General features: G+C 45.5%; 2 protein-coding genes across 2 annotated transcripts in view; one reads left to right on the top strand and one right to left on the bottom strand.

Moving 5' to 3' along the window:
* The window catches only part of LOC149308328 (tyrosine-protein kinase ZAP-70-like), a 30446-nt gene extending 23030 nt beyond the window's left edge, over window positions 1–7416 (bottom strand). Inside the window, exon 1 of the mRNA XM_089535567.1 lies at window positions 7382–7416. Within this exon, the coding sequence (XP_089391693.1) occupies window positions 7382–7406 (25 nt within the window). The 5' untranslated portion in view covers window positions 7407–7416. The remainder of the gene's footprint in view (window positions 1–7381) is intronic.
* On the top strand, window positions 900–26022 carry ADAMTS10 (ADAM metallopeptidase with thrombospondin type 1 motif 10). The gene is made up of 24 exons (XM_089535560.1): window positions 900–987; window positions 1454–1818; window positions 2426–2585; window positions 4135–4352; window positions 4878–4961; window positions 6017–6162; window positions 6983–7026; window positions 7441–7546; window positions 8386–8532; window positions 8882–9023; window positions 10607–10714; window positions 10854–10999; window positions 11236–11299; window positions 11962–12064; window positions 18100–18233; window positions 18939–19062; window positions 19381–19461; window positions 21270–21433; window positions 21703–21829; window positions 22869–22998; window positions 23146–23350; window positions 24064–24240; window positions 24768–24924; window positions 25782–26022. Exons 1-24 carry the CDS (start codon window positions 900–902, stop codon window positions 25889–25891), a joined length of 3330 nt encoding a protein of 1109 aa, XP_089391686.1. The 3' UTR covers window positions 25892–26022.

The following is a 26022-nucleotide window of genomic DNA, read 5'->3' as shown; positions in this document are numbered from 1 at the left end:
TTAATCACTCAAGAAACAGTGAGCAAACCCATCACTGACTTAGAAGGGCATCTAGTCCACCCCAAACCTGTCAAAAGCAGAAAATCCAAAGCTCTAGTATTCCAGATGTTGAGGCACCTGATTTAAAGGAAAGTGGTGGAGTTTAACACTTTCTGAGACAAGTCTATCCTGCTGCCAAATAAGTTTGCATCGTCAGGAAGGTTTTCCTAGGCTCCATTCACACTATGAAAATAATCCGGGATGAATCCGGGTTGAATCCTTGATGTTCACACACATCCCAAATGCACTCAATGCAATTGGGGAGTGGGGCTTCTAAAACAACAAGACTTAACCCAGGATATTTGATACCGAGTTTTCCTGAAAGATCCGCATCAATCTGCATAGTCGGCAGAGTGAACACACTTCCCAATTTATTTGGATCACGCTTTATCATTAAAAGAAGGGAGGCGGCTCTGTTTTAACCCGAAACGATGGCATGTCTGAATAGCACAAAATGACTCGGAATAGATTTGCAAACCCAAAACATAATGGGAAGAACCAACCTGATACACACCAGCACGACAGTCCGCATCTCCAAAAACATGTGTGTGAATGCCCCCATAGAATGTTTTAAGTTTCCCCCCTTTAACTCTTCCCATCTTCTTCTTCTTTCCACCAGAGCAATGCCACGCATCACTACTAGCATATGCTGAGGTACGTGGGTCTGTGCCAAGCTGCCGCTGCATCCGTATCCTTTGCACGCTTTTCCAGAAAGTGCCCAGCAGCTGAGGATGGCCAAGAAGGAACCGGGAACTTGTCTCTGAGCGTAAGCAGTGCCTTCAGGAAAGCAATGTTGGGGCAGATCCTGTCCGCCTGGTCCAAGTTCGCCACCCACCCAGCGAAAAAGAGCGCCATCGACCATGGCAACAGCCTGGCGTCTTTTGGCCTGGACGTTCCTCTCTGCCGTGTCGGTGGGCAATCTTCCTGGGTATACCTTCCAGTCGCAAGGTACAGTGAGTTGGCAAGACCTTTCCTGGCACGGCAGGAACAACTGTGGCATTCTAAAGCAAAGAGCTGTGTGCCCAAATGGACCTCCAAGTCCTGGATTTTAGATGCTTTCCATGCCCAAATGGTCCTCCAAGTCCTGGTTCTTGGGTGCTTTGCATACCCAAATAGACATCCAAGTCCTGGTTCTTGGATGCCTTGCATGCCTAAACGGTCCTCCAAGTCCTGGTTCTTGGATGCCTTGCATGCCCGAATGTTTTTCAAAATGCTTTTAATGTGTTTTTACCTTCCGAGCCACCTTGGGTCCCTTTGGGAAGAAAGGTGGCATAACAATGAAACAAGTAAATTTCTTTTAAAATGTCCTGGTTGCAACTGAAATTAAGTAAAGGACCACAAAGTCACTCTGCACATGCCCTGAGTCACTGTTGTGAGTATATATCCCCCCCTTTTTTTCCTTTTAACCCCACAGAGGAGTTCCTCTCCAGCTTGGACCACTATGAAATTGCCTTCCCCATCCAAGTGGACAAAAATGGGGAATTTCTCAGCTTTGACATGAAAAGCCAGCGGAAACGGAGGTCTCAGCGAAGCGCGGGACACCCGTCTTTTGAAGCGCCGGAACAGCAGGTCTTCTACAAAGTCTCTGCCCATCAAACTCAGTTCCTCCTCAACTTGACGCTACACACAAATCTGCTGGCGGAGCGTTTCCGAGTCGAGTACTGGAAACGTGACGGCGTCGACCAGCAGCACGAGTTCCACGAGGATTGCCACTACGCCGGTCACTTGCAAGATGAATACTTGAACTCCAAAGTTGCCATCAGTAACTGCAATGGACTGGTAAGTGGGCTCCTTTACTCTTTAACTGCAAACCTTCCAACCTTCAGAGAGGTTCCTGGTTGATCCTCTGCCGTCCCACTTTCTCGGCGGCTCTTAAAATGTCCTGGTTTCTCTCTCCTCCTCCCACTTTCCTCCTTTTGTCCTCGACTTGCTTCAATTGCTGCAAACTGGATTCAGGCTGCAACCGTACTTTATACAGCGAGCCCATGACATCTGCTGGGATCATTACGAAATTTGTGGATGCTCAAATCTTATTGGATACAAAATCCATGGATGCTCAAGTCCCATTTTATACAATAGGGTAATTAAATGGGCACCCCCGTGCCAATGCCTTCTTAAATATGAGTAGGCATGTATGGTAGTGGTTTAGCATTGGATTATGAATCAGAGACCAGGGTTCGATTCCTGCTTTGGCTATGAAACCCACTGGGTGACTTTGGGCAAGTCAGGCTCTCTCAGCCTCAGAGGATGGCAATGGCAAACCCCCTCTGAACAAATCTCGATACAAAAAACCCATGATGTGGGGTATGGTGTTAGAGTCACCATAAGTCCTCGAAAGCACACCACCACAACAACAAATGCAACTGACCTCTCTTTTTGGCCCCAGCATGGTGTGATCATAGCAGATGATGAGGAGTATTTCATTGAACCGTTGAACCCGAGTACCAACCTCAGTGGCGAACATGAAAGCGAAGGGACCCCGCATGTGGTGTACAAGCGTTCATCTCTCCAGCACCCGCACATGGATGCCGCTTGTGGCGTGTTAGGTATGTGTTGTGGTTTGTCTGCCTTCAAGCCAACTCTGACTTAGGGTGACTGTATAAAGACATTATTAAGAAATATGTACAACCAACTCTTTACGAGAACCTAACCATGGAGATAATCAGACAAGGGACGTCCTGTCTCTGTCCCATCATGTTCCCATCTTTCCTGCACAATCATGGGAAGGACTTTCAGATGGGATTCGTGTTTATCCTGTCCATTAAGCGCAAATGACGGCGATCGTGTGACAAGCTTTCAGATGAAGTCTCGAACATCCCATTATTATCCTGCCATTAACCTATCATTAAGTGACATTGGTTGGCATTTTGCATTAATGGAGGTTTGCACGAATGCAATGCTGCTTTAATGACAGGTTAATGGCGGGGTCGATGCTACTGTTTGAGAGCCTTTTGCACCATCGCAGTCATGGACGGGTTAAGGAAGGGATAAGGATGGGGGAGCAATCCCGTCCCATGTGAAAATCTCCCATGCATCATACACTAGCATTGAGTTCTTGTCTCCCTCCCCCTGTTCTTTTTAAACGAAGTGTCTAGTCCTCATGAAAAATGCTTGAGCTGATTCTTGACCCATCCAAGGATGCATGCACCAATGCCTTCTCTTTCTCTCTCCCTCTTTCTATGACTAGCAAAGTATCAAAAAGAATAGATCATGCAAAAATTAGAACACAGATCGGGAGGCAGCATAATGCGCAGATCAATGGCATTTAGCCTTTGGTTTGGGCTGTTCAGTCCTCCAACACCATAGAGATGGCAAAAGCAGAAGGGTGAACAGCCTCAAGGAATTCCATAGCTTTATTCTGCCCCCTTGTGGCAATGAATCTGTATAGCTTTGACCTACCTAGGATTACTGGTGTTTTCTGCTAGTTTTCAGTTTTCTAGTTTACAGATATTAACATATTCATATATGTTAATGATGCAGGAGCAAGGTCCGATTAAAAAGACGACAGCTCTAAAGCTTCGCATCTTTCATCCCAGCAGCTTACAAACACACTCAGACATCTGATGCAGCCTGTCAGGGTTGCCTTATTATGAATCAGCAAATGATTAATTGGCATTAATTAGTTAGAAGGTACCCCAAAGGCCATCTAATCCAACCCCTTGTTGGGGCAGAAAATGCACAACTAAACCATCTCAGATAAGTAGTCATCCAAACTCTGTTTCACAACCTCCAACAAAGGAGAGCCCACCGTCTTCTGAACCTGTTATGCTGCATCTGCACTGCAGAATTAATGTTGTTTGACACTGCTTTAACTGCCATGGCTCAGTGTTATGGAATTCTGGGATTTGTAGTTTGGTGAGACATTTATCCTGCTCTGACAGAGAGCTCTGATGCATCACAAAGCTACAAATCCCAGGTTCCCATAGCACTGAGCCATGGAAGTGTCAAATTGTTTTATTTCTGCAGTGCTCGTAATGGGACCTTGTCCATGCTAGGTGTCCATGTGGGATCTTTTTAGTCCTAGATCTTCCTAGCACTAGGTCTCCTTATGGGAGAAAGAAGAAAATGCCATTCCTCATAGATGTTTCCTCCCAGATGAGAAACCATGGAAAGGTCGGCCATGGTGGCTGCGGACACTGAAGCCCTCCCCTGTGAAGACGCTGGGCAACTTCAGCCAACGGGGCCAGCTGCCATTGAAGCGGTCAGTCAGCACGGAGCGTTACGTGGAGACCCTGGTGGTGGCCGACAAGATGATGGTGGGCTACCATGGCCGGAGAGACATCGAGCAGTACATCCTGGCCATCATGAATATTGTAAGTGTTATAAGCAAGATGTTGCAAGCAAGATGTAGGAGCAAACATCCCAACTCCCTCCTCTGGACATTCCTCTGAGGTAGACCTCCATAGCTACGTCCAGACACCTTGTCCATATCATTATTATTATTGTTGGCTAGATCCTCACAATCTACATTGCCTAACTTTACAAAGGCTGTTGTTGTTGTGAAGTCGAAGGCTTTCATGGCTGGCATCCATAGTTTTTATGGGGGTGGGATGGGTTATGTGGCCATGTTCTCGAAGAGTTTATTCCTGACATTTCACCAGCATCATTCAGAGAAGATGCCAGCCACAGATGCTGGCGAAATGCAAGGAATAAACTCTTCTAGAACATGGCCACATAGCCCAAAAAACCCCATTAAAACTATGTTGTTGTTGTTGTTGTTGTTGTTGTTGTGTGCCTTCAAGTTGTTTCCAACACACACATACATACATACATATTCTCAAAGGCTACCTCCATCATGATTTTTTAACACTGGTCTTTCTTTGTTTCCTGGAGGTCAGGTTGCTAAACTTTTCCAAGACTCAAGTCTGGGAAATATTGTCAACATCCTCGTCACTCGCCTCATCTTGCTGACCGACGATCAGGTGAGGAAAGGACCCTGAAAATACGGTGTTACGGGGACAGAGTACCAAGCAAGTAATGCATGGCTTAGCTCATCTCACGTTGTGCATAGAAATTTACAAGGTACCTACACAACATTGGTTTGTTACGGCTGTAAAATAGTAGGGCTGTCAGTTCAGGATCTTCCCAGGCTCTGGGTTTTCCAGGCCAAAACATTCAGATTTGGGCAGACAGCACTGGATATTTGTATATGTCTTCAAACAGTGAGATCGAAGGCCTCGTCCCCACTTACAGATAAATGGGTGTGCAATCCAAATCGGTGGATCGATTCGACATCAGATCGTGGTTTACACTACACTTGCCCCGATCGCATTTTCTGACATCAAAATAACCCATTTGTGATTCCCATTCACGAATGAATCAATTCAAAATGATTAGGTTCCAGCCAAATTTGAATCGATTCCAATCCGCTTGTGGTTCACACTTGTGCAAAATCAATTTATTGAAAAAGAAGTGGGAAAAATCTACATGAAAAAGATGCGAATTAAATGGGCCTGGAGCATGGCCCCACTCTCAGAATTGCTTCAGTGATTTGGATTAAGTCCGAACCAGGGTCGTTTGAACCGGTTCAAAATGAATCATGATCCAGTTTAAAAGGTAGTGGGAATGAAGCCATAGAGTCCTAGAATCATAGAGTTGGAAGGGGCCTCTAAGGTCCATCAAGCTGAATCCCCTGCCATGCAGAAAGACACAATCACAGCACTTCAGACAGATGGCCATCCATCCTCTGCTTGAAAGCCTCCAAAGTAGTAGACTCCACCATCCTCCGAGGCAGCATCCTCTGCAGTCAAACGGCTCTTACCTTCCATTAGAATCATAGAAATCTAGAGTTGGAAGGGACTCCAAGGGTCGAACAGCTCTTACCTTTATTAGGTTCTTCCTAAAGTTGAGGTGGAATCCCTTTCCCTCTAGTTTGAATCCATTACTCCGGTCCTATGGTTCCAAACTCCAGGAAAACAGATTTAATTTCAACATTAGGAGGAACGTCCTGACAGTACGGTCCCTTTGTCTTCTCCAGCCCACTCTGGAGATCAACCACCACGCTGGGAAGTCACTGGACAGCTTTTGCAAGTGGCAGAAGTCAATTGTGAACCGCAACGGCCACGGGAACGCCATTCCGGACAACGGCATTGCCAACCACGACACAGCCGTGTTGATCACCAGGTAAAGCAGAGCAACGAGGGCAAGGTGAGGTGGGCATGGGGGCACCCAAAGCTACCTTCTCCTTGTCATCTTGGGTGATGAAACAGAGGAGATCCATCAAGCTGATGGATGGTTATGGCTTGTGGAACTGGGGATGTGAACACCTAAAGACACTACATCGGTCATGGGGAAGGTTTGGATTTATGAGCCCCAGGGTCATGCCTTGCCTCTTAGGGGGCATCATACTGACAAGAAACATCAGAGGATGGTCAAAATGGCAAAGGTGAGGAAGAGCAGGGTAGGAGAGGCTGCAGCGGTTTGCTTTTACCCAAGCCAACTGGGAAGTATGAGATTTTTGCCTCCTCTCTTCTCTTTCCCTCCTGTCTAAGTTAGCAGATTGGAAAAGATTTTTGCATTTGGAACTCAGTTTGCAGGGAGTGAAGTAAGCCGAGGACAAAGAGGGAAAGCAGGAGGAGGAGAGAGAAATCACGACATTTTAAAAAGCAGATGTAAAAGTGGTACAGCCTAGGATTAAGCAGGAGTATCCCTCCCAAATCCCAAATCATCACCCTTCCTTTTCTTTTTCTATCCCTTTGTCCTTCTTTCTTTCCATCTTTGTTTTCCTCCACTCTATTTCAATCTCTCTCTTTCCCCTTCCTTCCTTCCTTCCTTCCTTCCTTCCTTCCTTCCTCTCTTTCTTTCCTACCTTCTCTCTCAGTCTTCCTCCAACCCATTCCTATCCTCTCTTATTTTTGTCAGGCATGAATTCAACAGAAACTGCCTGTTATTCCACAGTTGTGGTGAAATCTTTTACTTTATCTATCCCTTCCTTTTCTTTTAGGTACGACATTTGCATCTACAAGAATAAACCGTGTGGGACTCTTGGTAAGTACGAATCCTGCATCTGTGTCCTTATCAACACAAATCCCATTGTTGTTAGTTGAGGTTTTGGGGACATGGGATGACTCCCCAAACCAGTTTGCCAATGGGGAAAAAAACGGATACAGTGATATATCCATTTTTTAAGACTCTGACTGGCCGATTACCAATCTCCACAATAGATACAACCAATATTCGTAATTCTTTGTTCCCAGGTTAAAAAGTGTGTTTTCTGTGCTGAGACAACAAAATCCACCAAGGAAGCTGAAAATTAAATAAATGAATGAACTGGTAGTTTAATATGCCACACTGTCTCTATTGGTGGACATTTTATTCCCCTTCCAAGTGTCAAAGGTGGTACCTGGGGGATGAGCACATGGCTCCATGCAGCAGATTTTCAAGAACTTTTCTCCCTCGCAGGGTTGGCGCCGGTGGGTGGGATGTGTGAACGTGAAAGAAGCTGCAGCATCAACGAAGACCTGGGCTTGGCCACAGCTTTCACCATTGCCCACGAGATCGGTCACACGTGAGTTTGCACCGACTGGGGAGAGAAGAGGGTGCATGGAAGGTCACACAGGGTACATCTTGAATTCCTCCCTTCCTCCTTCCTCTCCCTCATTCATCCCTCATTCCTCTCACCTTCCTTTCCCCCCTCATTCTTCCCACCTGACTTCTTTCCATTCTTCGTTAAGTCTTTATGTCCTCCCTCCTTCTCTCATTCCTTTCTCATTCCTCCATCATTTCTCCCACCTTCCTACCTTTTTAGATCCTCCTTCCCCTTCCTTCTTTCCTTCCTTTTCTCCCATATTCCTCCCTCATTCTTCCCACCTTCTTCCTTCTTTATGTCCTCCTTTCATCCCTTTTTCATCCCTTCTACCTTCCTTTCTTTCATCCTTGCTTCTTTATGTACTTCCTCCCATCCTCCCTCATTCCTCTCACCTTCCTTCCTTCCTTCCTTCCTCCCTCCCTCCCTTCCTCCTCCCATTTTTCTTCCTTCTCTTTTTATGTACTCCCTTCCATCCTGCCTTATTCCTCCCACCTCCCTCCCTCCATCCCTCCCTCCCTCCCTTCCACTCCTTCCTTCCTTCTGTACTTCCTTCCATCCTCCCTCATTCCTCCCTCATTCCTCTCTTCCCTCCACCTTCTTTCCTTCCTTCAGCCCTGCCTCCCTTACTTGTCTTCCTCCCCTCTGTACTTCTGTACTTCCTTCCATATTCTCTCATTCCTCTCTCCTTCTTTCTTTCTTTCTTTCTTTCTTTCTTTCTTCTTTCTTTCTTCTTTATGTATTTCCTCTCATCCTTTCTCATTCTTCCTTCCTTCTTGTCTTTCCTCCAAAGAACTTAGCTTGGTATGTTCACCTTCCAGGTTTGGGATGAACCACGACGGTGTTGGAAACAGCTGTGGGTCCCGGGGACAGGAGACAGCTAAACTCATGGCCGCCCACATCACCATGAAGACCAACCCGTTTGTGTGGTCAACATGCAGCAGGGATTACATAACCAGCTTCCTGGAGTAAGGAGCCCTTTTCTTCCTTTTTTTTTTGTCCAAATTAACACAATGAGCATCCTAGATCTCTAGCTCTCTAACCACTTGTGCACACTGCTTCTCCTTGGCCTTATCACTGACTCCGCATCAGTGTTGGCATCCAGTTTTGGGTGCAGTGAATCCCTTCCAGAATGTAGGCTGAACTTTCAAGGAACCATCTGGAGTTCTGAACCTACTTGGAGGAGATAAAGTGTGGAGTGTCTGAGAGAGAGCACACCTTTAAAATTCGGACTAAAACCCAGATTGGATTTGCAACCAGAAAAACACAGCTAAGGTTTACTCTAACTTCCTGACCTTCCATGTCTCTTGCCTCTAGCTCTGGAATGGGACTCTGCTTGAACAATGCACCACCCAAGCAAGACTTTATCTACCCGACGGTGGCACCAGGGCAAGCCTACGATGCGGACGAACAGTGCCACTTTCAGTACGGAGTCAAATCTCGCCAGTGTAAATATGGGGTAGAGAAGACTTCCTGCTTTTACTCTTGATTCCCAAGGGAGCGGAGGGAATGGGCTTCCAAGCAAGGAAAGACATTGGCCCATAGACACCATCCTTCTACTATTGCAGGCACTCCACTATCCCGATTGCAGGTTGCTGTGGGTTTTGGCAGTAGCAGCCCAGGGATTGCCAAGTCAGTGGGGCTAGCGATCCAGTCCAGGTTTTGGCTGGTTTTTACAGAGCTCTCCAAAGTGCCAACCTGTTTAAGAAGAGTGTTCAGGACTTTGGAGAGCTCCTCGAATGCCGAGTTAAAACCCGGATTGGTTTTACCAGCTTCACTGGGACATGGGAGCCATCATCCTAGGCATGTCATTCTTAATAGTAATAATAATAATAATAATAATAATAATAATAATAATAATAATTTATTTATATTCCGCCTCTCCAGTTGGATCAAGGCAGCTTCCAATATGGATAAAATACAATATAGAATACAATAAAATGCCCAATAAAACCCATTATCCCTCCCTCCAACATATCACTTAAAATACCCAATTGTGACAACGGTAAATAATATCCAATGGTGAATAATAATTCTTCACTAGGTTTCTTCACCAAAGACGTTGTGAGCCATTTCACAGTCGTTTTTCTTCCCTTTGTGAGAAACATGTCCAAAACCAGGGTTGTTTTGGAAGGCTTTTTTGCAATTCGGGACTTATCCCAACCCAAATTCTCATGGGGTGGTTTTGCACGGAAAACAGGATTTTCTGCCCCAGAAATAAATTTCCAGCGAAGGAGGAGCAGAGGAAGATGAAGATGAAGAAGCATAGAAAGGCAAAGATGAAAAGAAAGGAGCAGATGAAGACAAAAGAGAACAGAAAAGAGAAAGAAAAGGGGGAAGGGGGAAATTAAGACAAAGGGGATGGTCAAGACAAAGATAAAAACGGGAGAGTATTTGGATCAAAATATATTCAGGTTTTTCAGGATAATTCAATTCCCCAATGGGAATGATATCGGAGCAATGTGGGTCGAATGTGCGCTCAAATGGAAATGATGCACCCATGATTTGTGTCCTGATCCGTGTTATAGGCCAGTGGGGATGGGGCCATACTGTTTTCCATGCAACATGTGCGCCTACGTGCCAAAAGACAGGAGCTCTATTTAAGAAATGAATTTTTCACCAAGTCCCGAATTGTGAAAAATGATCAAAAATGTGCAAAAGTTCTCAAACATCCATTCAACAATGGGGGAAAATTTTTGCAAGGGTTCACTCTTACATCCATGTACCAAAGAAGCTGAGAGTTACATTTCTCAGCAACTGCTAGTTTGGGAAATGGAAATTGCCCTCCCCAAATTATTTTTTTTAATAATTGGAGGAGAGTCTGGAGTCTTTTGGGAGAACTTGGGATACAAAACATCCCCTGGGGTACATGTGGCTTGTGGCCAGGGAGTTCCCACATTGCTTTGAATTGTTGTGATTGTGATTTTTAAAAGAGATGAAATAGTGTAACCGGGTGCCACCTGTGCAGGTGATTTGCAACCCAATTCTCACCGTCTTCCTCCCCTTGGCCACCCGCTTCCATTGCCTCTTTTGCCCCTCCAGGAAGTTTGCAATGAGTTGTGGTGTCTCAGCAAAAGCAACCGGTGCGTCACCAACAGCATCCCAGCAGCAGAGGGGACCATTTGTCAAACCAACACCATCGAAAAGGGGGTAAGGGTCCACTTTGTATCAGGTCGTAATAATACAAAGGGATCCAACAAGAGATCTAGGGATAGGGTCGCCATAACTCAGAGTCAACTGGAAGTCGCATTGCAACCACAAACTTTTCTCCTTATTCTCCGCCTTACAGTGGTGTTATAAGCGGGAGTGTGTCCCTTTTGGCACGCGGCCAGAAGGTGTGGATGGAGCCTGGGGCACGTGGTCATCGTGGGGAGAATGCAGCCGGACATGTGGAGGGGGTGTCTCCTCATCCATCCGCCATTGCGACAGCCCACGGTAAGCCAGATTCTTCCAGCACTCGGTGTAGCCTCTGGAACACTATTGCTGGCCTGGAGCAATGTGACATGAACATACGAACTCTGAGTTCAAATTTGTGCTCAGCCATGGAAATCCATGGGGTTGCCATACAATAGAAAGGACATCACCCAGCAATAGATAGAATTGGAAGGGTTCTATAAAATGCCCCCTCTAAAAAACACGTTTTTAAAACCTGCTTTGCTTCTCTCTCAAAGACCAACGATTGGAGGGAGATACTGCTTGGGAGAACGGAAACGATACCGATCCTGCAACACCGACGTGAGTAGCAAATTAATCCAGGGGTGTGAGACTGTGAAAGGGTGAGATGGTGACAAAAATGGCCCTGGAGGTGGCATATTACACAACCCATAGGCCACACTTTGCCCACTCCCTGCTTTAAGGGATGGATCTTAGCTTGGATAAGTTGGAGACACTGGGACAATATGTCCTGTAACCTCCCGCAACTACTGCCAAGGCAGGGATAACTCTCAACTCCATGTCAGTGAGGCAATGAATCCAGGTTTTGGCTATGACACTTACCCACAGCTGAAAGGAAAATATGTCCTCTCTAGGCAGTCCTGGGTCCTCCAGTGCATTTCTATGGTCAACTTCCAGCCCAAACATACCATTGAATTATGGCAGAGGACCTAGAAATGCCAAGAGAAATGTTCACTCCAGGCATTTCTAGGTCTTCCAGTATGATTCTATAGTATGCTTGGCCAGAAGTCATTTGTCTCATTGAAAACAATGGGTTCCCTGTTATCTGTGTTTTCAGGAATCCATGGGGGCTCTTGAAATATACCCTTCATGGATACAGGAGCCATACTACAATAATAATAATAATAATAATAATAATAATAATAATAATGTTAATAATATTAACAATAACGTTAGGGTCTGTTTTCTTCTCATCCTTACCCCAAATCTTTTCCCTGCCTTAGGATTGCCCTCCTGGATCTCAAGACTTCCGAGAGCTCCAGTGCGCAGAATTCGATCACATCCCCTTCCGAGGCAAATATTACACCTGGAAGACATACAGAGGAGGTAAGTCTGACCTGCAAGGCTTCAATGCTTTTGCTGTTTTTGTTGTGTGCCTTCAAGTAATTTCCAACTTGTGGCAACCCTACACCATCACAAGGTGTTCTTGGCAAGCTTTGTTCAGAGGGGGTTTGCCATTGCCTTCCTCTGAGGCTGAGAGAGTGTAACTTGCCCAAGATAGCTCAGTGGGTTTCCATGCACTTCCAAAAAATCCCACACTGCTTTTGACGACGGTTTGCATTAGTTCAAGACTAATTTTGCATGCCAGAAAGAATTGCAAAATTGTGGTTTAGTATAGAGAGAAGGGGGGCATTTTAAAATGCTTTTGAATATTATCCCCATACATATTCCCTAACAGCAAATTTTGCTCCTGTCCCCTTTTGCGATCCTATATTATGACTCCAAAGTAGAGGCCCCGAAAGAAGTTAAAGGGAGGGAAACTGCTGAGACCAGCTTTTTTGTTTGGAGATTAAACTTGCAACCTTGTCCAGAATGGGATGTCTCCTGTTTGTTTGTGTTGGTTCCCTCCCCTGGTTCTGCTTGTTTCTGGGTTGTTGTTCTTTTTTTGACGGAGCCAAGATTGGGAGACGCGGCAGGGCTGCAAAGTCCAGGGAAGGGATGCTTTTCCCAGAAAGCAGAAGATTCCTCATTGCAAACCCTCCTTCCAACTGATTCTTTTGGGGTTTGCAGAGCGATGGGTTTGCAGAGGAATGCATTTTCAGAGGCAAAGTATCAGCCGAGATCCTGGAACGGGCACATAGCCAGAAAATCATGGCTGTGTTCTGTCCCTTGATATAACTAACAAAACAGGGAGAGAACCACTAAGGTAAATTGCAAATCTTAAATACTAAATCCTGTAATTATAATAAAGATACAACATTTTCTTGCAAAATGTGTATTTGTATGTGTATCACAATTAATAAAGAACAACAGCGATGAACAATTCCTATATACATTAACAACCCTGAGCCAGCTATTAATGCTAGTTAATGCTATTTACTGGTGATTGATAGTCCCAATGATGAGAGCAAAGTCTTTCAAACAACAGCAGTGGTAACTAGTAGTAGTCCCAATGATGAGGATGGAGTCAATAGACTATGAACAGTGGCAATGTTCTGCTGTTGAGAGTAAGGCAAATTCCAAAGTTGAAGCTTTTTTAACCTTATTTGCCTTACTCTCAATTTTTAAGATTAAAAAGGAATCCCTCCAATAAAACGCATTATGAAATGCAGCTGATCAATACCAATCAGACCTGTATGATAGAGCTTTTCCCCGTCACATAATTCAGGATGCTAGGAACAGAGCTTCACTTAAAGACCGTTCTCCATCCCTTCCAATAGAACCACTAACAATAGGATCATAGGATCGTTTACTTTCAATCATGCTGCACATCGTATCAAAAGCATCATTCACAAACATTGGCATATTGTGCAAAACATTCCTGGCTGTTCACAGGCGCCCATTATAGCCCTACGTAGAACTAGAAATTTAAAAGACTCATATACAGACAGCCAAAATAAAGCTGCTTCGGGTCACTTTGGAGGTATGGTGTTTCAATGATGCATGCGTCCTAAGAGTCTGGAAGTTGCACCAAAGCTGCACTCCAGTCCTTAGGACTGGATCGTGGCTTTGGTGCGGCTTCTGGACTCTTAGGACGCATGTATCATTGAAACACCATACCTCCAAAGTGACTCGAAGCAGCTTTATTTTGGCTGTCTGTATCAGGCCATTAGTTCACACTGACTTCCAGATACATACTCGGGAGCCATTTCACATCAGGGGACACTACAAATGTGGACATTGTAGTTGCTGTGGATCATCATTAAACATAAAATCATTTACACATCCTATATCAAGGGAACGATATGAGCTGAACTCATTCACTAATTGCAATTCTCAGGATGTCATTTATGTAGTCTTATGTCCTATGTAGGACAAACCACCAGACATTTAAGAACTAGGATCTCCGAATGTAGAAGTACTATTTGCAATAGGAGTTTGGATACCCCACTAGTCACACACTGTCTACAATTTAATCATTCTCCAGATTCTTTGAAAATGTTTGCAATTGAACAAGTAAAGTTGGGTCCTTTTTACAGTGGTACCAAACAAACCAAACTACTACAAAGAGAATCATATTGGATTCATAGTTTAGCGTCTAGTATACCTAAGGGCCTAAATGAACGGCTAGATTTGTCAGCTTTCCTATGAAACTGTTTAGATTCAGGTATTATACAGCTCTTTGCTATATGTTATAATTTACAGAGGCAGTTTACAATTTGTAATAGAAGTATATTCGGTATCATGGAATTGTAACTTCATTTTTATGTAATTGTGACTAATGATAGTCACCACTTTTTAGTTTATTGACACATGTTCTGTATTATTGGATATACTCAGCCTAGGATGTGGTTTACGTATTGGGAGATACAGTACATTGCATTTTGGTTAAATATACCTTTAAGAAACTCAATGTAGAAGTTAGCCACCTGTAGTTCATTAAATAGCATGGTATATTACCCCATACAGTCACTTCTAATCCCTATTGCTAATTCAAATTGTCCTATGATCTGGGTAAGCAATGATGCCATTTACTTTGTGGTTATTTGTTTAGAGTGTACTTGACAGCCCACATACAAATATACATTTTGCAAGAAAATGATGTATCTTTATTATAATTACAGTACTGTATTTAGTATTGAAGATTTACAATTTACCTTAGTGGTTCTCTCCCTGTTTTGTTGGTTTTCTCTGTAAGCCTCCTGTTTGTTTTGGTTTGCTGTCCCCTGATATGACACCAGAAACCTACCTTAAAATCCAGCCAGCTGCACAAAGGGATGGGACTTTTGCACCACTATTTAAGGGGACACTGAAGGATGATGCAGAATATGAAGGATTTCAGGGTTCAGGTTAAGAGAAAGTTTGCAGCCATGCTTGAATTCCATCCTCCAGACTGGTTGGCTGGATTTTAAGGTGGTCTGGGGAGCCATCATGGTGTAGTGGTTTGAGCGTTGGACTGTGACTGGAGAACAGGGTTCGAATCCTGGCTTGGCCATGGAAACCCAGTGGGTGAACTTGGGCAGGTCACACTCTCTCAGCCTCAGAGGATGGCAAGAGCATACCCCTCGGAAAAGCTTGTCGAGAAAACCCCATGATAGGTTGGCCTTCGGATCACCAACTTGAAGGCACACAACAACGTCTTCCCATAAGTCCAAAGGACAATAGCCTTGGTTATCTTGGCTTTGAGATCTGAAGGCACATCAGATTTTGGGGATCTCTCCCTTCTGCTGAGTTAACCAAATTAACTCCTTTTTGCACTTTGAACTCGGTTTGCAGCAATCGAAGTGAGCTGAGGATCAAGGGGGAGGCGGCGAGAGAAATAGAGGCATTTTAAAAGAAGTTGGGAAAGTAGGATGATGATGATGATGATGATTACAGTACAGATGATAGAGAATTCATCAGGACTGTCCCTCCCGAATATGGAGTGTTGGAAGGCATGCATTTCTTTTAGGGCTATCCCTTGTCCACCATTTCAGACTCTAGTCATTGGGGGGGGGATCAGTTTTCATCCCAGTTCTTCTCAAAATGGTGACAGGAAGTGATACACCATCAGTTCCTGACACCATTTTGAGAAGGAATCAAATGAAAACGTTTTTGCATGCTGTAGAGAGAGTAGCATCCATAAAAGACACTGCTGGAAGGGAACTGAGACGGCCACCGCAGTGGTCGTCCACTAAGATATGGCAGACTTTCCTCCTTCAGAGGTTGGATGGCCATCAGTCCAGAGTGCCACAGAGGTATATTCCTGCCCTGGAAGGAGGTTGGACTGGATGACCCTTGGGGTCGCCTTCCAGCTCTATAATCCCATGCATATTCATTAAAGCTAGAAGCAAAATGAGCCAAACACTTTGGGCACTTTGCACCTCGCAGCTGCCGATGATGTCTGTTTCGGACTCTTGATAACAAATCACTGAGCAATTAAATGTTTTAAAAATCCCCTTTCCCATAACCAAAAGAATGAAGTCTCTCCTGGCTTTTAAATCAAGAGGGAGGCAGAGTAAAAAACACCAGATGTAGATATTCTCTTCCAGGCTGCAGCTGCTGCCCTACTGATAACCTCTTGCACCACAAATGCTTTTTTTCTAGCCAGCTGTAGATGAAATGGAGATACCAAAAAATGCAGACTAAAACCCAGCAGCCATGTCACAGAACCATAGAGTTGGTGGGTTTTACTTGCTGTTTTGAGAGCCAGCATGGCATCGTGGTTTGGGCATTGGACTATGACTCTGGAGACCAGGGTTCAATTCCCAGCTCGGCTGTTAAACCCAGTGGGATAGTTTGGGCAAGTCACACTCTCTCAGCCTCAGAGGATGGCCATGACAAACCTCCTCTAAAGACATTTTGCCAAGAAAACTCCAGGATAGGTTGGCCTTCGGATCACCATAAGTCAGAAACAACTTGAAGGCACACAGCAGCAATGTCTTCTCATATGTCCAAATAATAATAATAATAATTATTATTATTATTATTATTATTATTTGTATCCCACTTCTCCTAAAAGATTGAAGCGGCTAACAATAAGACATCCATAAAATGTCTCATTGTCTATTGTATCCCAAACCCTCCCAACCTTCCTACCTACAATAAAATACAATTAAATTATTAACAACTGTTAAAAACAATTAGTAAAAGCAGGGCAGAGGCAGTGGGCGGTTAAGTAATTAATGCATTAATAGTTAACGATAGCCTTGGCTGAGTCATCTTGGCTTCCAGAGAGAGTTCAGCCTTGATTTACCCATTTATTGGACCCATTTATTGGTCTTTTGGGCCATCCACAGTATCTGCAGAACAATCCTCCAGCACCACTTTTCATATGAATTGATTCTCTTCCTATCATTCATCTTCACTGTCCAGCTTTTGCAACCAGACATAGAAATTGGAAACACAGTGGCATGGCCAGAAGTCAGTAGGATCAACGGAGAGGCCTCAGTGAAAGCAGATGGAGAAGCGGGAGGATGGTCACCTCGGTTTCTTCCAGGCAATAATCAAAACCAGGCCTCTTTGCAAGCTTTGGCCTCATGCAAGCGATGAAGCGAAAACAACACAGGAGGGACAGCGACATTGTGTTGCTTGGAGAAAAACAATTGCCACGTTGGCATTTGCCCTACAGACCAATGCCAAGCCTGTTATGCTCCATCAGTCCTGACTTTTTGGCCATGCCACTGTGTTTCCAATCTCTATGTCCGCTTGCAAAAGCTGGACGGTGAAGAGAATCAATGCATATGAAATGTGGAGCTGGAGGAGAGTTCTGCAAATGCCTTGGGATGGCCAAGGAACCAATAAATGGGTCCAAGAGTAAACCAAGCCAAGATGACTCAACTGAGGCTGATCAGACTGATACTGAATCTGACCCTTGGAAGTCCATCTAATGCAGTCTTGCTTTGGGCCACATTCTCTCAGCCTCAGAGGAAGGCAAAGGCAAACCCTCGCTGAAGACATCTTGCCATGATAGCTTTGCTTCAGAGTGTTGCTTTTCAATATGAAAAATAGTGGTTTGGGCGTCGGACTAGGACTCTGAAGATCAGGATTTGAATCCCTGCTGAGCCATGGCAACTCACTTTGGGTGAATCACACATTCTCAGCCCCAGAAAACCCCACGATGGGTTCGTCTATTCCAGATACCCCCCCTTTTTTTTTAAAAGAAAAATAGTCCCTTGCCACTTCCAGAAGTCAACTTTCTGTTCCCAGGTTGTGTTAGCCAGAGTCATAGCCACTAGATCAGTGATTCCCAAACTCTGACCTTCCAGATGTTTGAGACTTTGGTTCCCAGAATCCCAGCTGTGGCTTCTGGGAGCTGAAGTCCAAAACATCTGGAAGTTGGGGATCATTGCACTAGATCATGCATGAGTGCATTGGTCCCAAGTTGTTTTGGGCTTAGTAGGTCAAAACCAGCACTTTGAATTGGGCCATGGGTGTTATGTGCCAGACCCGAAGTTTGCTCTCTGCATCCATGTCTTTTTGTACCTCCCCTCCTCTTGCAGGTGGAGTCAAATCCTGTTCACTGAACTGCTTGGCCGAAGGCTTCAACTTCTACACAGAGAGGGCTGCAGCCGTGGTGGATGGCACTCCCTGCCGCCAGGACTCCAATGACATCTGCGTTGGTGGAGAATGCAAGGTGATGGCATGCAAGTGTAGAGGTATAAGGATATGGTTACGGAGGGGATAATTGTGTTGTCCCTGCAATGAGAATTTGGTTCTTCCCCACGTGAAATTCCCCATCATTCCCAAAATTAGACAGCCTTTTGGTCCTCAAATTTCACAGCCATGGCTCCCCTAGTTTTGCAAAGTAGGGGAGTAAGAGACAATAGTTGACTCTATGGCCTCATTCCTACTACCTTTTAAATCAGATCGTGAATTGGTTTGAATCAGTTGAAACAACCCTGGTTCCCATTTAATCTGAATCACTGAAGCGATTCCAAAAAGGGGCTATGCGCTAGACCCATTTAACCTGCATTTTTTGACACTGATTTTTTCCACTTCTTTTTCGATAAATTGAACCTGGGCAAGTGTGAACCACATGCGGATCGGAACAGGATGCAACAGGATGGAAAACAGCACTTCTGAGAATGTGCAAATAGCCCCACTGGTTGCAGGGGTGTGGGGAGAGTAATGGCTCCCAGCTTTAGAGATATGGCTATTTTAACTTTTGGTAGCCCAATGAATGAGGGACCTCCAAGAAGTCAAAGTAGCCATATCTCTAAATCTGGGAGCCATGACTCTCCCCTCACCCCTGCAAACAGTGGGGCTATTTGCACATTCTCAGATAACTGGACCCTAAGCATGACCAGCCTATAAACCTTCCCTGCATTTTCCCCAACAGCATGTAGGTTGCGACCGCATCCTCGGTTCAGACACCAAGGAAGACAAGTGTCGGGTGTGTGGAGGAGACGGAAGCACTTGTGAAACCATTGAAGGGCTCTTCAACCACTCGCTGCCTGAAGGAGGTGAGTCTGAGTTGGTGGAATTTATCCAGGTCTCACTTTCCCCCCATAATTTTGAAAGCGCAATGCAATTAAAAACATGCAAAAAGTGAACATTAAAATAGAATGAAACTATTTGCAGTCTTAAAACAATTCACACCTCCAGTTAAAGGATAAAATGCAATTGAAAAGACTTTTTGAAAGCCACTAGGTAACAGCTCGGTTAATGCTGAAACAACTTTTGGGGCCACATGCATCCTTGGGCCACACTTTGCCCATCCCTGCCTTAAAAATTAAACCCATTTATTGTGACCCCTACAGTCTTCTTCTTTTGCCTTGCAGGCTACGAAGAGGTGATATGGATCCCCAAAGGATCGGTACACATCGATATCCGGGAACTCAACCTCTCTTTGAACTACCTTGGTGAGGAGCTTTGGTTTATCCAAAGAAGGTGCAATGACTGTGCCCTCCAGTCATTTGAGGACTTCTGAACCAGAAAGGGTTAATCTGGGGGAGGTACATGCTAATGAGAGCTTACATCACATGTTAATGAGCAGCTACATCACAGCTGCCGTAAGGCTCGCCTGGCCAATCAGCAGTGCCAGAGCGGCCTTTTCAAGAAGGTTCCATAAGAGAGCTTTAAATACCCTATAGGGTCCATGCTTCCTTTGTTCTCCATCTTGGTGTTTGTTTTGGGACCCAGCTGTGAGTCTGTGAAGAGCAGACTCAGGAATGCAGGTCGAGCGGCAGTGGGAGCCGCTCCCTGCATCCAGAAACTCAACACGAACTGCAAATCCCGTTACTGTGTGAGTAGCCAAGAAATGTGTTAGCTAGTGCATTTAGGTTTTGTTATGTTATCTAACAGCTTGCCTGAAATGAACACTTTGTAACTATGCTTTCTGTACCTGCAAGGCAAGGGGCTTTGCATGAATGATATCTTCTTATTCTATTCTATTTCTTTAAAATAAATATCTTTCTTTAAAAGTATCTGCTCTCTCTCTCTGCTCCTGTGCACGTGCCTTAGCTCGGTTACTGATTGCTTTAAGTTAGCAAGGAAAGGAAACTAGAGATCCCTAGCAAGTCCCAGTGTGTGCTTAGGGAGACGTAGTTCATTGAGATTCAGTGGGTGGTGGCAGCGAGACTAGAGAATCTCAAGGGGTCTCATTCAGCTCAGCAGGGAGCGGGAATAGAGGCCTAGGAGACTCTAAGGGAAAGTTTAAGGGATCCCCTGTAAGAGCCAGGACAGAGGGGCTGTGTGGCTGCTGGACTCCCTGGGACCATCACATGACTGGCAGCGGTGGTTTTCGGACTTTTGGAAGCATTGATCGCTAGGCAAGGGTGTTTTCCGATTTGGGAGCTATAGTTTCAGCTAGGTGCTTTGGAGAAAGTGTTGGATTCTTGGGTTTCTTCTTTTTCTGTCTCTCTCACTCTCTCTTTTACCTGCCTGGGGGTGGGAAAGGAGAACTCTGTGCTGTTTCACAGTATGGGTCTGCTCTGGGGTAACCTTGGGATAACCTTCCATCTCCAGTTTGGCATGTCTTTTTCCTTTGGGTGGTGGAAACTGGGCATTCCCTTGTCAGTGGGGAAGATGAATCCATTCCAGGTTTTTATTTGCTTTAAAAGAGCTTTCCAGGGCCCTGAATGTATTGGGAGGCCTTCTACATTTGCGGCTTTGACTTTTACAGATTTGATTATTGGCAGATTTGATCAATATTTCTGGGTCCTCTAGCACAACTCTATGGTCAACTTTCAGTGGCAGTTGACCATAGAGTTGTTGTGTAGGGCCTAGAGATTCCTAGAGAGACCACTCCCCTGGGCAGTCGTAGGTCCTCCGGCACAATTCTGTGGCCAATTTCTGCCGGAGGTTGACCATAGAGTTGCACTGGAGGATCTAGCAAATCCTAGAGAGATATTCCTTTGTGTTTTAAAAAAAATAGTGGGCTTTTTTATTTGTGTTCCCCCCCCCCCCTGATTTTCTGGGGGTCCTGGATCTTGGATGATTCCTTTATAGTTCAGCCTAAAACCTGGAGCAGATTGACTGAGTTAGAAGCCACCAGACTGGCCTGTTCTTTGCTTTCTCCTCCTCCTCGGATTCTGTCTTCTTTTTATTCCATGCACAAACTGTCTAAGGAGATCCATCATCCACTCATCTTTATCTTAAATTAAATCTCATCCATCATCCACTCGTCTTTAGCTTAAACTTTTGTTCTTGGCTTCTCCATTCCTTACAGCCCTGAGAGGGGAGAATGATGAATATTTCATCAACGGGAAACTCTCCATCGATCCTCCCCGGCGCTTTGACATTGCAGGGACTATCTTCCACTACAGAAGGTCTCCGGACGAACCGGAATCGCTGGAGGCTCTCGGGCCGACCAACATCACCCTCATCGTCATGGTGAATTATAGTGAAAAGTGAAATGAATTTGTGGTGAGGCAGAGCTGAAATAGGATGTGTCAGTACTTATAAATATTCCTGGGGGGAAATATTTACTCCTCGTCTCCCAAGCTCCCAAGGAGTTTCTTCTTTTTGGAGACAGGAGAGCAGGGCTTGCTGGCTGCAAGATCCTGGAAGTTGTAGTCCAAAAATGTACGGTATCTGAAGAAGAAGTACTCCACTGGGTTTCTGAACGTTGGTATGATTATATTGATATGCCTTCATTGTAGGTTCTTGTGCGGGAAGAGCTTCAGAGGATCCGGTATAAGTTCAACGCACCCGTCTCCCGCAGTTCCGTGGCCCAATACTTGTGGCAATATGTTTCATGGACCAAATGTTCAGCCATCTGTGCTGGAGGTAAGACTTCTTTATGGTGGAGATCCAGCTCAGAACCTGGATTCCCATCACCCATCTGCAATCTATGCACTCTAGTTTGAGCTGAGCCAAAATTTCTCAGAATACACTTTTCAGAGGAGACCTCTGAACTTCTTGACCCTAAGAACTGTGGAATGGTCCATCTCAGAGGGCGAGAGGCTCTCCTTCTTCGAAGGTCTTTAAACAAAGGCTGGATGGCCACCACCCAGGAGTGCTTTAGCTGAGTCTTTCTACATGAAGATGGAGAGAGGGACTCTCATCTGTTGCTGGACCTAGGGATGATGGTGCTGTGCTTGGCTGCTCTTCCCTCCTTCAGAGTCCAGAGCAATAGTAGTTGAGATGGAGAGAGCGGCTCTCATATGTTGCTAGGGATGATGGAGCTGTGCCTGGCTGCTCTTCTATCCCTCAGAGGCCAAAGTAATGGCAACTGAGATGGAGAGACCCCTAGGGATGATAGAGCTGTGCGTGGCTGCTCATCTCTCCCTCAGAGACCAAAGCAATGATAACAGAGATGAAGAGAGAGATTGTTATCTGTTGCTGGACCTAGTGATGATGGAGCTGTGCCTGGCTGCCCTTCTCTCTTTCAGAGGCCAGAGAAAGGGTAGTTGAGATTGAGAGAGGGGCTCACGTCTATTGCTGGACTTAGGAGTGATGGAGCTGTGCCTGGCTGCTCTTCTGTCTCTCAAAAGCCAAAGCAATGGCAATTGAGATGGAGGGATGGGCTCTCAATAGTTGTTGGACCTAGGCACAATGAAGCTGTGCCTGGATGCTCTTCTCTCCCTCAAAGGCCAGAGCAATGGCAATGGCAATGGCAATTGAGATGGATTGGCCAGTCACCAGAAGCATTTTCAACTCTTTCCAGTTGTTTTAAATATTCTTTTCGGTATCCTCTAAAACATGGAAGAAGAAAATGTGGCCCACCAGGACTTGACCAACCTATGTTGCTCTCAAGCACCCACTCCCATTTTGCGGCGTTCATCTTTCAGCCTTCTCTCATGTAGCTCTTCCACTGTCTCTGCAGGCAGCCAAGTCCAGTCCGTCGTATGCCGGAACCAGGCTGACAGTTCCACGGTGTTCAACCATTTCTGCAGCCCGGAGACAAAGTTACCCGAGAAGCAGAGGCTGTGCAACACGGAGCCATGCCCGCCGGCGTGAGTTTTGTCTTTTTGGCAGTGCATGATGCTGTGCAAGGAGATGGTCCCCAAACAAACTGAGCTAGGGATGCTGAATGTTGTTTTGGTGGGTATCCTTTGTATCGTACCCACCAGCATTTCACAAATATTTCCCCTCTCCAACAGCTGGGTGATCGGGAACTGGTCGGACTGCAGCCGCACTTGCAACCAAGGCGTTCGCACCCGGAGCGTGACCTGCCAGCGCAAGATCTCCACCACCGAGGAGAAAATCCTGGATGACTCGGCCTGCAGCCAGCCACGTCCCCGGGTCCTCGAACCCTGCAATAATCAGACATGTCCTCCAGAATGGGCTGCTCTTGACTGGTCTGAGGTATGCATCCCTAGAGCAGAGCTTGGAAGGAAAATCACTGGACTACAATGCCCAGAATCCCTCAGCCAGAATCCTTAGTAATGTTTTCAGTTAGTAATGTACTAATGTTCCCCGTAAATCCCAATTCCCACATATCACTGCATGTAAACGGTGGGAATTATGATGCAAACAAATAGTAAATTAAAATTATACTTTTAAACGACAAGATCACCAGCATCACCTAAACGCATGGACATTTGCATAGTTTGGTGCGACTAAAGTGAAAATGTGGTAAGAGGGGATCTTTGCATGCCGGGAATAGCTGTCCCTGTTGAATTTGGCCACTGCAAATGCGGGTGAACGTCATTCAGTTTATCTTTGGTAACAATTTACCAAAATATTCAGATTCCTTCCTAGATTAAATGGAAAGAACTTGAGGTTGTTGTTGCATTTTTAGAAGCTCAATGTAGGAGAAAATGAAAGTAGAAAATTAGTCTATCCCTAGCATCATCCATCTCAGCCATTCTCTTTGGCATCTCATAAACTTCTTCTCTAGCAATGGAGCCTCCACATCCAGAAGCAGCTTACCTCCAGTTAACAGGCACTTCAAATAAAGAGAGAAAAACCAAAGTAGATGCAGACACTGACACTGGAGTCTTCCTCTTGTATTCAGCCAGAGCTGTTCCTTGCAGTGGCAAAATCCCACTCTCCAAACCCATACTCTTGCTTCGCAGTGTACCCCCAGCTGTGGGCCAGGTTTCCGCCACCGGATCGTCCTTTGCAAAAGTGGTGACCACTCCTCCACATTGCCGACCTCCGAGTGTCCTGAGAATGCCAAGCCCCCCACCAGCATCCGGTGTAGCCTCCGCCGCTGTCCACCCCCACGGTGGGTCACAGGAGAATGGGGAGAGGTATGGAAAACCTGGACTTTCCTCCCATAGATTTGGGTTAGAAGCAGTTCCAGGAAAGGCCACGAGGAGGAGTGCCCTCTTAAGGGAAAGGAACCAATGAAAAGGACCTTGGGGTTATTGCCAATCATACATTGAATGTGAGCCAGCAGTGTGATGCTGTGGCAAAGCAGGTGAATGCTATTTTAACCTGCATGAATTAGAAGCATCATTTCCAAGTCCAGGGAAGCAACTGTTGTTGGATGGCTTCAAGTTGTTTCTGACTTGTGGTGAAACTATCACAGGGTTTTCTTGCCAAGATTTGTCCAGAGGAGGGTTGCCATTGCCGTCTTCTGAAGCTGAGAGAGAGTAACTTGCCCAAGGTCACTAAATGGGTTTCCATAGCTGAAAGGGCTTCCAAACCCAGGTCTCCAGAGCCATAGCTTTATTTTCTGCTGCCCTAGAGGAGGGACGATAGATTTCGATTGAACATTAGAAGGAATTTCTTAGCAATAAGATGATGATCCGCCATCCCCGTTTCTTTCCCATAGTGCTCTGGGCAGTGCAGTTTCGGCCAACAACGGCGGTCAGTCCAATGCGTGACCCACACAGGGCAGCCGTCCGGTGAGTGCTTGGAGACCCTAAAACCGGCATCAATGCAGCAGTGTGAGAACAAGTGCGACTCTGGACCGACAGACAACCCTGAAGGTATCACTGCAAGGGTCGCCTCGCTGGCTGAGTAGAGCGCGCCTCCATTTATTGATTTGCACATTCCCTATTTGAGGTTTAAAGGTTTTGTCCAGTTTGTACACATGTGTTGTTGTGTGCCTTCAAGTCATTTTCGACTTACAGCGACCCAAAGGCAAATCTATCATGGGGTTTTCTTGTCAGGATTAGTTCAGAGGAGGTTTGCCATTGCTTTCCCCAGAGGCTGAAAGAGTGTGGCTTGCCCAAAGTCACCCTTGGCTGTTTAGACTTGACAAAACTTTAAAATCTGTTAACTATAATCAATTAATCAATTACTTATTGACAAATTAAAGTCTTTATCTCTCCCTCTCCACCACTCTCTCCTTTCCCTCCCTCCCTTTCTTCTTCATTCCTTCTTTCCTTCCTTCCTTCTTTCCTTCTTCCCTCTCTTCATCCCTCCTCTCCTTCCTTCCTTCCACAATTCCTCCTTTCTTTCCTTATTCTTCCCTCCCTTCATCCATCCTCCTTCCTTCCTTCCTTCTTTCCTTTTTCCCTCCCTCTCTTCCTTCCTCTCTTCCTTCTTTATGTCCCTCCTTCCCTCCCTCCCTTTCTTCTTTATATCTTCCTTCCTTCCTTCCTTCCTTCCTTCATTCATTCATTCATTCTTTCCATAATTCCTTCTTTCCTTTTTTCTCCCTCCCTTCTTTATGTCCTCCCTCCCTCCCTCCTTCCCTGTCTTCTTTCCTTCCTTCCTTCCTTGCTTGCTTGCTTCCTTGCTTCCTTCCTTCCTTCCTTCCTTCCTTCCTTCCTTCCTTCCTTCCATAATTCCTCCCATCTTTCCTCCTTCCATCCCTCCTTTTGCTTTCCTTCTTTTCCAGAATGCAAAGATGTGAACAAGGTGGCCTATTGCCCTTTGGTGCTCAAGTTCAAGTTCTGCAGCCGGCCTTACTTCCGACAGATGTGTTGCAAAACCTGCCAGGGGCGTTGACCCGGGGGGCGTTCATCCGCCACATCCGCCTTCCCCGGGGAAGGAGTGGGGGCACCGTCAAATAAACTGGAAAGACCCAGGAGGAGAGGGCGTCCATCGTACTGTTTTGCTCCCCTGCCACTATCTGCCCT

The sequence above is a fragment of the Sceloporus occidentalis genome, unplaced genomic scaffold (genome assembly GCF_023333645.1).
Source record: "Sceloporus occidentalis isolate IW3139 unplaced genomic scaffold, rSceOcc1.0.p SCAF_8, whole genome shotgun sequence".
Lineage (NCBI taxonomy): Eukaryota > Metazoa > Chordata > Lepidosauria > Squamata > Phrynosomatidae > Sceloporus > Sceloporus occidentalis.
This window is presented reverse-complemented; position numbering and strand designations above follow the sequence as displayed.